Raw genomic sequence first — 12,127 nt, 5'->3', positions numbered from 1 at the left:
ATTGATTTGGAACATTTTCTTGTTGATTCATTAAGTATGAGCACATTGTCTGTGCTCTTGGTTGCACAGTGTATTGTAACAACAAAGTCTTGTCACTGAACAAAAATGCAAAAGATGCATGTGTTTGCAAGTTCCCCGAGACACTTTATTTCAAAGTATTTCAGTATCTACATTCAAATGCAGATCCTCCGATAGAAATAATCAATGAGTGACATGAGATAAACTTTGACAAAAGCAATCAAATTGTGCAATCAGAGGAGTTTCCCCACCCGGGCTATTTTAATGCTCTTAATCAGCTGATGCACCCCCCCCCACCACTGGCTCTCAACCCAGACCGTACGTTACCCCCTGTGACACTGTCTCCAAGGTCTATAACAATGTCCTGTGATTGCTTGTCCAGACCAGCTCGGTGTGTCATTTCTCAGCCGAGCAGAGCCATTAGTGTCCCCCACCCCCCGTGGGCACTACTGGCCAGTTCAACAAGGCCATGCTGTCAGGATGTTCTCTTCTTCTCCTCTCTCACTTGACCAGGCTTCGCAGTCATCTGATGGATTGACTCGTTATTAGTATTGTCACCCCTAATCAAACCAATCTATATTTGTTCTGTGATTTTAATTTGGTGCCACTTATTCCCTGCTTTGTGGCGTGTGTGTGTGTGTGTGTGTGTGTGTGTGTGTGTGTGTGTGTGTGTGTCTGTGTTTGTTTGTGTGTTAATTGATATTCCTCTTTACACTCTTGTTAGAAACAACATGTTCACAGCAGATCGCTGTAGCAGCAACATCAGTCACAGTGATGTGAGTCACCTTTCCCCTCACGCCCTGTTGTCTGGTGACAATAGAGCAGGGGGCCCCCATAATTACACTATCATTACTATTTGTAAAGGGAAACAAATGCAGCATGAGAAGCCATCATGACCCGACGAAATGTGGGTTACAATTAGTTCTCAGCAAGGAGTGTGACATTTGGTTGACAGTATAATAATACAGTAAACAGCAGAAAACCAGGCTGCAAGGGTTTCCCCTTTTGACTCGAGAAGACTAATTATTGTAATTTTTGAAAACCTAAATGGACTTTTAACCCACTTTTGGAAAGTCATTTCCGATTAGCGATTTCCCACAAAACAAAGTGTGGGCTTTTAGGGATTACAAAGTCATTTTATATTTTATTTGTAAACTATTCGATAATCCATCAGGTGTGACTGCTCCTGTTCGGTCCAGGTTTCCCCCACTGAAAACACGTCAATTATAATACACAAGTAGAAGTGGCTGCAATCCTCATTGGTGAAACTTCCATTAAGTACATTGTAGGTGTGATTTAAGTGGCACTTCAAAATAGTGCCGATTGAATGATGGCTATTTTGATGCACGATATGAAGCATGAACAGAGGATATTTGAAACGGCTATTGGGTCATTTTCAGTCACGTACATAATTATTGGTAATTCAGTGAAAAATCTTGACTGACTAACAAAGCCCCCGTAGGGTTACAATCCAACATGAATAGTTGAAATTTTTATTTACATATATACACACACACACACACACACACACACACACACACACACACACACACACACACACACACACACACACACACACACACACACACACACACACACACACACACACACACACACACACACACACAGTAATGACTATCCTGCTGTGACACAAGTGTGCCACTGGCAGTCAGTAATTAGGTTATACACCGAGTAGCCAATTTATTCGGAACGTTGAGCTTAAATCTAATGTTCTCTACAGAAGCATCACATCCTTTCCTGGGTCAACAGGTTGCAGACCGAAAGAGCCTAGAATTAACACACAAGGTATTTCCCCCCTACGAGGAGTCCATCATCAACGTTGCAACCAAAATTGATTCTACTATGCCTCCACATATGCAGGAGCTGGCATCCCTGCTTTACATTATTTGTTTCATATAGTCCGCTGGTGAAGGATCAACGCAGTCCCTCCCAGCTATAATAATAATAGTTATTAACAGAAGAGAGGACGTGTCAATCCCAGGGAGAGAGCAATCTCATCCTTCCACTCCAACACACCCTGTTTCAATCCTTTATATAAGAGAAGATTTGATGCAGGATTCATGTCCTCAGTTGTATTTATTTGCGCTTGGTGTTTCTGATTAACTGATAACAATTCATACCCATTCACGTACTTCAGCAAAATATATCACTGCATTATTTAGGCATTTATACATTCAGTGTCTTACACCCTGATCAGACAGACAAACTGATTATCCTGATGACACATCCCACGTCATTTGGGACACGGGAAAGCAGAAGACAAGAAAAGGGAAGAAAGTGTGCTAATAAAGAATATCTGGAGGAGCATTTTGGAGCCAATTACGTTAATCGGCCAAAAGGTCAGCAACATGACTTCAGTTAGTGACAAAGGATTCCGCAGAAGCAAAGATGCACAAACATCTCCCAATTGGTTAAAAGTGTGTACAAAAATGTCTCTCAGTGTAAAGTCGAGAAGGCTTTGAAGACTTCATAATACACGTCGTGGAAAAGATCTGAGGTTGGACTGGCTTTCCTTTGGCACATCATAAAATGAAAACACGGTGGCATTTTGTTTTTTATTGTTGTTTGATGTTATATGGGGCATAGTGTATGCCGTCGCAGTGACAGAGCTTTGGTAAAGCTTTAGCTTTAGCTGTCACATTCTGTGCATGAATTTAAAAACAGACATCAGCTGTGGAGGAAGCAGAATGTGCGCCATACGATCGCTGTGATGATGATTACGAGGAAAAAAACGATGTAATTTAGTGTTAGGTTTGGGGCAAGAGTTTAACCATCTTTGGTCTTTATGTCTTCCTTCTCCTAAAAATCCTAATTTTATCACGATTAATGCTAATTCACATAAAAAACTACAAAAAACAAAACAAAAAACCGATCAAACAAATAATTTTAAATGTGAAAAGTGAAGGTCCGACAGCAAACACCTTTGTTTTTGTTGTTGTTTTTGAAACCAAACACATAAATGAAAATCTTTCTTTCTTTCTTTCTTTCTTTTTTTTTTTTTAAATAAAATTGATTGATTCGGAATGGTCCATTCCAGCGCTGTCAATTCCACTCATAGACATTAATCGTATGAAAATTATTCCATATTAAATGGGCATTCATTTTCAAACGAAGGTGACAGAGACTATAATAGACGGGACACCGGCATGAGAAAAAAAAAAAGAAGAAGAAGAATAAAAGTACTATTTCAGATTGCTATTGATTGCCTCTTTTAGAAGATGAGCTAATCGGTGGAATCCAATGGATAGTGTTTTATTCATATCTGCATGTAGTAATTTCAGATAATTTGCTTGCTCTTCGTATCAAATCACACTGAAAGTGCTTCCATAGTAATCACTCAGAGTAACTGAGGGGTCTGTGAGGTGAAACCGCTGGCCAGTGACGATAATCACCATGCAATGATTTTCCAGAGATCATTGGGATGTCAAGCCATTTTCCTTTATTTTATGTTATGTTAATGTTGCTCCAATGACAAATTGTGGATTGATTTTCATACATTCGAGGTATAAAAACTTATGTGTGGCATGTTTTCTCCCTCTCACTTAGGTCTGAGGTGTGAATTCCTGCTGATCTGACAGGGTTTCCGCATTTTAGGTGTTAATTACTATCCTCCAGCAACTGCTGTTCAAGTAACTAAAGGATGTGTCAGACATTCACAGTGATGTAGTTATTTTATAGGGCGGACAAATCTCCAGAAACCAAGTGCCAACTTTTTTCTTTTTTTTTTCCATATGAAGCAGCAACACATACATAAATAGCATTTTTCCCCCCAACATTAAGTTGAACTCCTGTGCCAATCTGTCAGCGTATCATTACTTAATTTACCATTTATGAATAATTCAGTTTGAAATATTGCAGAATCTTTAACGCGCCAGAATAATATTCATTGTTTCATAGGAGTGATCCCTGTGTGAGAAGCAAAATGTGACACCGGAAGGTCCAAGAAATTCATCAGTCAATGATGCACACAAATCTTTTTTTTTTTTTTTGGTTCACCATTGAAATCACTTACTTTTCGACTCCTGTGTTGAACCACGATGGACTGAAAAGGGGGTGTGTGGTACGACTCCTCTGAGCTCCCCTGGAGGAAGGTGCAGTTTGGAAGTCATTTAAGATTGTCACATTTCTTTTTGATGCATATACGGTATGTATTTGTTCCCAGCCGCTAATCATTAAACCTTAATAGAGGTGTACATTGAGGGGTATTAACAATTTCTTCACGGGACCTTTTGCGAAACCTTGGCAAAATAGACGATCTACATCCTGGAATGTTTTTAAAATGTTTATATTGTACCTGGGTAGAACAGAAAATCACACCTTGGGCAGAGGTTGAAAACTTTCCTGCCTTCCAGCACCAAGTTCATACGTCTTACCAAAGTACTGCAAGAAGCAGGTGAGCATCTATGAGAGCACATTTCTTTACACTGTGTTGGCGAGACCTTGGGGGTGGAAAAAAAAGAAGAAAAATTCACTTGGACACATGGAATCAGAGTGTATGAAGGCTTGCAGGTTCAAATCCCACTGTCGACTATAGATCCCGGAGCAAAGTCCTTGACCCAGCCCTCGGGCGCTATACTGCAGCCTCCCACCTCTTCTCCCACATGTAGTTAAGGGTAACTATGAAAAGGATGAGTAAATTTAATTATGAGTAAATCATTTTCCCAAGGCAAGTCGGCAATATTCCGAATTTACTTACAACTACACAACAATTGTAAAACCCATGTACCCGTTACCCATGTATACAACTTCTACCCTTTTCTCTCCAATATCTTTGTCGGACCTGAAAATAAATGGGATATTCTCGCTGGGGATTTAACTTCTCCAGCTCCCTACAGCACAAGAAACCATCCTCGTTCACACGACCCAATCAAGCAGCACTATAGGTATATATTTATTAGATTAGATTTAGGTTTATATTCTTTGCATGTTTTAAAGTACCTGCTTGGGACCAGGGCAAAACAAAAATAAACCTCCACAGGTGGTGGAAGGCGGCGCTCCCACAACCCGAAACCTACCAGTGAATGTCAATCAGCTCACCCACTACTGTGTCTATATACATGCCTGTCTCCCAGCCCCTGCACCACCCTGCACACGTTCGCATCCAAGTGCATCTCGTCACCTCTTCTCTCTTGTCAGTGGTAGGAGCTCCAGCAGTCTCTACCTGACAGGCAGTGTGTCTGTGTGTGTGTGTGTGTGGGTGTGAGTGTGTGTGTACAGCGTCTCACTCAGGAAAGAGCAGCGTTTTGCAGGGAATAAATGGATGGATTTCTTTTTTCTTCTTCCGTGAAATGGATATATACAATCTGTAAGCAAAGAAGAAAGGAATACAAGTGAGATAACCTTTTCCCTTTAAGGTAAGAAAAAAAAAAAAAAAAAGCAAAGAATGTTTAGGACAACATTATTTGGGATAGACACTCTGGATTGTTTGTCTTAAAGATCGTACTTTCTGTCCCAGCACTATTCATTTAATGCATCAAAGAAAGCAAAAGAGCAAGACTTTCCTTCTGTTTTCCACTGAGGTATTTGAGAGAACTTTTCAGAGAAAATTAAGTACAATGATTTTATCTTTTGGACCACGAGGAGACAAAGCTGCTTGACCTTTTTTTTTACCCAATAGAAATTCATCAAAGTTATTGCAAGAGAAGTAGAGCAAAAGTGAAGAGGCTAATTCCATCTGGAGGGGGAAAAAAAAAAAAAGCAGTTCATAAAAGGTAATTTTGACATTTCTAATAAAAATGTAAATTGAGCTAATTAACAGTCATGGTTTTCAAATGTTTTTCTTTCTTTCTTTCTTTTTTATAGATAATGAAATCAAGATGATTTTGTATGTTAACTTATTAAAATACTAATTATTGATTCACACTGCAATGTTGATCCAATATTCATTACTGAGTGAGCATAACATACATTCATTGCTGATAATTTGTTTTCTTTGAAGAAGGAAAAATGGGACTCGACAGTAAACACTTGTGTGTCTCGCCAGAGAAAGTCATATAAATTAGAAAAATAATCTTTACCTATGGTCCAGCATCTGAAAAACTTAGAAAGAACATTTCTGAGCAGCAGAAAAATGTAAATGTCCATTGATAAAACCTGCATAATAACTTTGTTTCTTGACAGAACATTTGCATGTGTTTGACTAATTCAACCATTCAGAAAGCCGGCAGATCTTCGTTGCTCTTGTAATGATCATTATGGTTATATTGGATTAATCAAGAAGTGTCAGCAAACTGAATCAATGACAATGAGATTATTGATGTCTAAGAAGATTCTATTGTTTTGGGTTTTTTTTCTGATCTCCAAGACGACAATCCAGCCCTGCAGTTATGAAGCTCTTAGACCATGTGTGTGATAGTGATTTGTTACGGCAGAATATTAGACATTTAACTCAGGTCACATGTAGTGATGCATCTCGTATAACAGGTTATCCATTAATCATCAGCTCTGGGTTTTGGGCTCATTTCCCTGCACGTTTTAGATGTCTCACAGTTCAAGCATATTTGACGCAAATGAATGGCCCATTGAGAAGCTTCTGTGGACTTTCATCACTGATTTATTCCTTTGAATCACATGTGTTGGACTGAGGGGATATGGAAAACACGGTAATGAGGTCACAACGACCTAGATTAGAGCGGTCTAGTATCCATTATAGTGTAAACTGTCTACTTTTCTCCATCTCCCTTACAGTCACAGTACACCATGGCAGAGAAAATAGTTCTCAACACCACTTGGGAAGACTTGGATACTCCCAACTCTTCAAGATTGGAGGAAAACCCTTCGACCCACCAGAACATCACCTACGTTGATTTCTACCTCCACAAGCCCCCCGTTGCTGCCGTCTTCACCGTCTCCTACCTCCTCATTTTCCTTGTTTGCATGGTGGGCAATGGCATGGTGTGTTTCATCGTGCTGCGCAGTAAAAACATGCGCAGCGTCACCAACCTCTTCATTCTCAACCTCGCCATCAGCGACCTTCTGGTTGGCATCTTCTGCATGCCGACAACACTGGTGGACAACATCATAACAGGTGAAGGTGTCATATGTTCCCCCCCCAGTTAATGTCACTGAACTGAACTCGTGATATTTCAATTGCTACTTGAGAATATTTTTGGCTTTAATTTGTGAATTGGTCCTGCTTGTTCAATTTGATAGAAATACTCATGTTGTGATGTTAAACATTCCTTTTCAGTAGTGAGCACAAGCCGGTGGCGAATAGTTTTCACTGCTGTGAAAACCCCCCAAAATAAAGTATGGAGGATTTCACACAGTATTTATGCGTTGTTGTCAACATTCACGTGCATTAAATAGCGTCAAAGCCATTTTTAAAGCACGTCTGGTGTCATAAACAATATTTTAACAGACACAAAATGCTTTGGGGTGTACGAATATTTACAAATGGGTATAAATGTAAGATGTCACATAAGTTATTATAATCTAACAATTTGAAATGTTATTTTCTTCTTTTGCAGGGTGGCCATTTGGCAGTGTTCTCTGTAAGCTCAGTGGGATGGTGCAAGGAATATCTGTGTCAGCATCTGTGTTCACTTTAGTGGCAATAGCTGTTGACAGGTGAGAGCTGAAAGCCGTAACTTGTTTTACGTGGTTTCCACAAGACTTATTTTTCTTTTCTTCAAATTCCTCTGTGTTAGGTTTCGCTGCATCGTCTACCCTTTCAAGCAGAAGCTGACCATTGCTACTTCAAAACTAATCATAATCATCATCTGGGTCTTTGCCGTGTCCATCATGTGTCCTTCGGGGGTGATGCTCCAAGTCACGAAGGAGCAGAGGGTGAGAATCGTCCTGGGTCGCAACAATGAAACTCGGCCTTTCTACTGGTGCAGGGAAAATTGGCCCAATCAGGAAATGAGAAAAATCTACACCACAGTCCTCTTCATTAACATTTACCTCGCTCCTCTCAGCCTTATTGTCATCATGTACGCGCGCATCGGCGCCGCCCTCTTCAAGACCCCCATTCCCTCATCGGGGGGAAGTGGTAACGGGTCCAGAGAAGGCAGTGGAAACAACAAACTGAGCATGGAGAGTCGCCCCACCATTTCGTGGAAGAAGAAACGCGTGATCATGATGCTGCTGATTGTGGCTCTGCTCTTCATCCTGTCCTGGCTGCCCCTGTGGACGTTGATGATGCTGAGCGACTACGCCAGTCTCACCGAGCACCAGTACCGCGTCATCAACATCTACGTGTATCCCTTCGCCCACTGGCTGGCCTTCTTCAACAGCAGCGTCAACCCCATCATCTACGGGTTCTTCAACGAGAACTTCCGCAGAGGCTTCCAGGCGGCGTTCAAGTTCCAGCTGTGCTCCGCCGACATCGTGCAGCAGAGGAGCTACTCCCATCGGATCAGGGGAAACGCGGTGCTCCCGGTCCAGCCTGTCCAGCCTGTCCCCCTCAGCAGATCAGGGTCCCGCCTCAGACCAGTGCCAGCGAGGAACGGCCTGTGCTCATGTGAGGAGGGAGAGTGCTCGGCTCCAAAACACGACACCAAGGAACAGGACCTGGTCTTGGAGAACTTGGAGAAGGTGTCACATATTTAGACATTTCAAAACTTTCTATTGTACCCTTTGCGTTGCCCATGAATCAAAAAGGACTACAAAAATGCCTGAGAAATATCTGATGATGTGTATCTAACCACTGAATGTACTTTTCTGTGGTGTAAACAGACAGGAATGTAAACTACTGGAAAACCTTGATGTAAAATATTCAGAAAAAAATCTGATGTTCAGAGAGATACAGCAATTCCCTTGGTATTCGTATCATTCATGTTCTTAAAAATCACAATGAGGGATTTGATGATATCTGGATTGGTAACGATGGTAACAGCAGTCATTACAGAAATCCCCTCCCCCCTTGCCTTTGTCGGAAATTCAAAAGATCACCGACTTGTGTGCATGTTCACTGCACAACCGAACCAAATCCAAGAAGATACTCTACGGCAACTGCATCTTAAACACGTTGTTTTCATTTTTTCCACACTAGATGCCAAAGCATGGCAATATTATATAGTGCTGACGAATCATTGTGTCATGACAACTCACTATTGTTCCTTTCATTTGTTAAAGAGACAAATAAGACAGACTGTGCCAAACCTTTGAAAACGTTGATATGTTATTTAGTGAAACATTAGAATGCAAAAGTACAGTATAAAACACATTGTTTAAACTTGACCATATTTTCTGCTTTTTCAAGCTTATTTGAGTCTAAGCTGAGCAGATTTAATGTGACTGTCAGGTTTCCACAAATCACTTAAAGAGTTTCAGGAACATCAGTGTCACCTCGGAAATAAGAATATTTTAGACAAGAAAGCTGTAGTTTTGTTTTGTCATAATATATTGCTATTCATATGTTGTAAACCTAAATGTATTACAGATTAGATATTCTCTCTTCAGATGATTTCATTCTGGTGAGATCCACTGGAAAGGCACACATGTACAGATGTATCAGGTTTTATTGCTCTTAAAGTGCACTGAACGCTGTTGCTCTTTAGTGTTTAGCGTTCAAGTAGGAATGAAAGCTTATACCTCTGGTAGTCAAAGACCTTTAGAATAAAACATGAGAGCGGAAAGCCACCCTCCTCCAAGGTTGAAGTGCAAGGCTCTGTCGATTTCCTCCAGTCAAACTGCATGTGCACCGCCTGCGGGCAGCTGGCACTGATGGCTATAACATTCATTAACGTGGGAAGAGAAAATCAAGTGGAAATCATGTATGTGCTGGGTCTTCCTCTGCTTCTCACACAGTGCAGTGTGATTTGAACACGTACTTCACCAGTTGAAGTGAGTTATCGTCAGATTGAACCTGTATCGAACATAGAAACAAATAGATCATCATTCTGATTGTGTAGAGCGCTATTCCACAACTCTAGTCCATGTCTCTGTCTGCTTCTACACAGCTGATTCAAATGAATAGATCAGTCTCAAAGCTCTGCAGAAGCCTGAGGACGATCCAATCAGGCATGTCGGAGCAAGGTAAAGTCTGTTATTTGTAGGGGTTTGCCTTCATAACACCAGAGATGGAGAATGCTGAAATGCAAAAAAACCCCAAAACAACAAATCTGGTACTTTATAGCTTTTTTGTTGAGTTTTTTTTATAACATAAATACTTGCAAAATATGGTATAATTTGAATTTATACCAAAATGGTCCATTTGCAATTGCTCTGCAGCAAATTGTAAAATTATGCAGACATATAAAGATTGTACTTCTGATTTTAAGTTAATCACGTTAAGTCTTAAGTTAGTTTCATCACAAAACAAAATTAAAGTAAAGACAAATAATTCCACACGGTGTGTAAAAATTGCATATAGTAAGTGAGTGCAGAAAACTCCCCTCTACTGAGTGGCCTTGGCATATTGTTCAGCGTATGGCGTAAAAGCTTGAACCGTCTTAAAAATATCCTGCTGAGGTTTCTCTAGTAGTGCAATGGAGGTGTGTTTTTCAGGCTTGTGGTCATGTTATGTGGGTTTTTTTTCTTTCTTCTCCTCAGATTAATTTACATAAACAGCAAACAAACCATAGTGCAGTTCAATTTGAACTCATTCAAAGACGTATACAGAGGACGTGACAGACACGGATCTTCATCATTGTGCTCGTGGAATGAATCATTACAGTTGGTTGTACTTATTGAAGACACCTTAAGTCATTGTTATAGTACATCGCTGTGCACAAAGATGTATTATAGTAGTGTTGCTGTGGCACATTAAGCTGTCAGCACTGTGTGGGTCCGATTCATTTGTTGGATTGAGCTGAGATCAGTTATTTATTTAGAAAAAATGTTTGGAATTGTAATTACTAATGAAATCGATTTCTTGCCTGTGGATGCCAGAAGAAGTGATGTTACTGTAAAGCCTTATTTCCAACATTTACAAGTGCATTCGGTCTTTTATTGTGTATGTTCTCGAAGTTCAGCCACATTTTGTACATATTTTCTATTGCCTGACAGAGGGAGGCCATTGTGAACGCAGAGTGAAACGGTAAAATCCAATATTATCTCTTTTAATTTGCTTTCCACCACAAACTGATCCAAGTTTTATTTGCTTCCCGGAGAAGGATTTACTCCTGTACGGTGCAAAACCAACAAAATTCCTGTACCAAAAAAAAAAGTAAAAAAATAACAATAAAAAAGCAGAAGACAAAAGAGAAGCAAATATGGATGTAAACAAACAGAAAAGATTTGCACAACCTTTATTTGGATGTTTATTGAGTCAAAATATTGCCTCTTTGTATTATTTGAAATCCTCTGTGTTAAAATGTGTAAAAGTGATGAAGCTGTAAGTCATGCACATTGTTCTGTTTATATGCCACTCCAGCGCTTGTGCAAGTTTTCCCAGTGTGTTTGTGAACTGTCCAACAGTAAATCCTTCTACACATACCGACACATTTTGCATGCGCGATGGTTATAAAAGTGCTTTTTCAAGACACTATCAAATGCAGTGGAATAACCAGCCTCAGGGACAGGAAGAGGAAGAGGAAGAATACCTAATTGAGAGAGCTATGAAACGTGTACAGTGTGCATAGTGTCTATGTGATCTGTTTTTATAATGCTTTTTGTTTCGGTTAACTGCATGTAAGTACGCTGCAGACTGTTTTTCCTCTGTTACAGGAAGGATGTTGGTGTAACTGCTTTGTAATCGCATGGGAGCTTTTTCTGTAAGTGTCTACAGTATGTTTGTAAAATGCACCATGCAATTCTATCCACCTGCTTTGGCCTGTTTGTATTGTTTATATATTAATAAAAGAGGTAACTTAACTTTAATCAACCAAACATTTTGGTGAATTTGAGGATCACTTGACAAATGGTGACAAAGCAATAATCTTTTCCAAATTTCTATTGTTGTTTTCAGAAAACACACATCCAAGTGTTTTGTTCCCCAGTCTCAAAGTTGGTGTGCACTTTATCAGTTCACATAAAACCTGAAACTAATTACTTGTGACCTAATTTGAGTTTTGGTGATATAAAGCCAGCGCTTATCAAAACACCCAAGGGCACTAAACAAGATCAGGATATAAACAGTAGATAAAACCGAGTATGTGATCTTGAACCAGTGAGTTGTGAGAGTGTTGGGCCCCTGTTTGCT

General features: G+C 40.0%; 1 protein-coding gene across 1 annotated transcript; it reads left to right on the top strand.

Annotated features, from left to right (window-relative positions):
- Window positions 1-6,738: 6,738 nt before the first annotated feature.
- On the top strand, window positions 6,739-8,592 carry LOC308118292 (neuropeptide FF receptor 2-like; the record flags this gene model as incomplete). The annotated part of the gene is made up of 3 exons (XM_080477642.1): window positions 6,739-7,066; window positions 7,509-7,608; window positions 7,689-8,592. 3 exons carry the CDS (start codon window positions 6,739-6,741, stop codon window positions 8,590-8,592), a joined length of 1,332 nt encoding a protein of 443 aa, XP_080333768.1.
- Between the last annotated feature and the right edge of the window lie 3,535 nt (window positions 8,593-12,127).

This window comes from Lipophrys pholis (genome assembly GCF_963383615.2).
Source record: "Lipophrys pholis genome assembly, chromosome: 12".
In the NCBI taxonomy this organism is placed as follows: domain Eukaryota; kingdom Metazoa; phylum Chordata; class Actinopteri; order Blenniiformes; family Blenniidae; genus Lipophrys; species Lipophrys pholis.
Note: the sequence above shows the minus strand (reverse complement) of the source record. Positions and strands in the feature narration are given on the sequence as shown.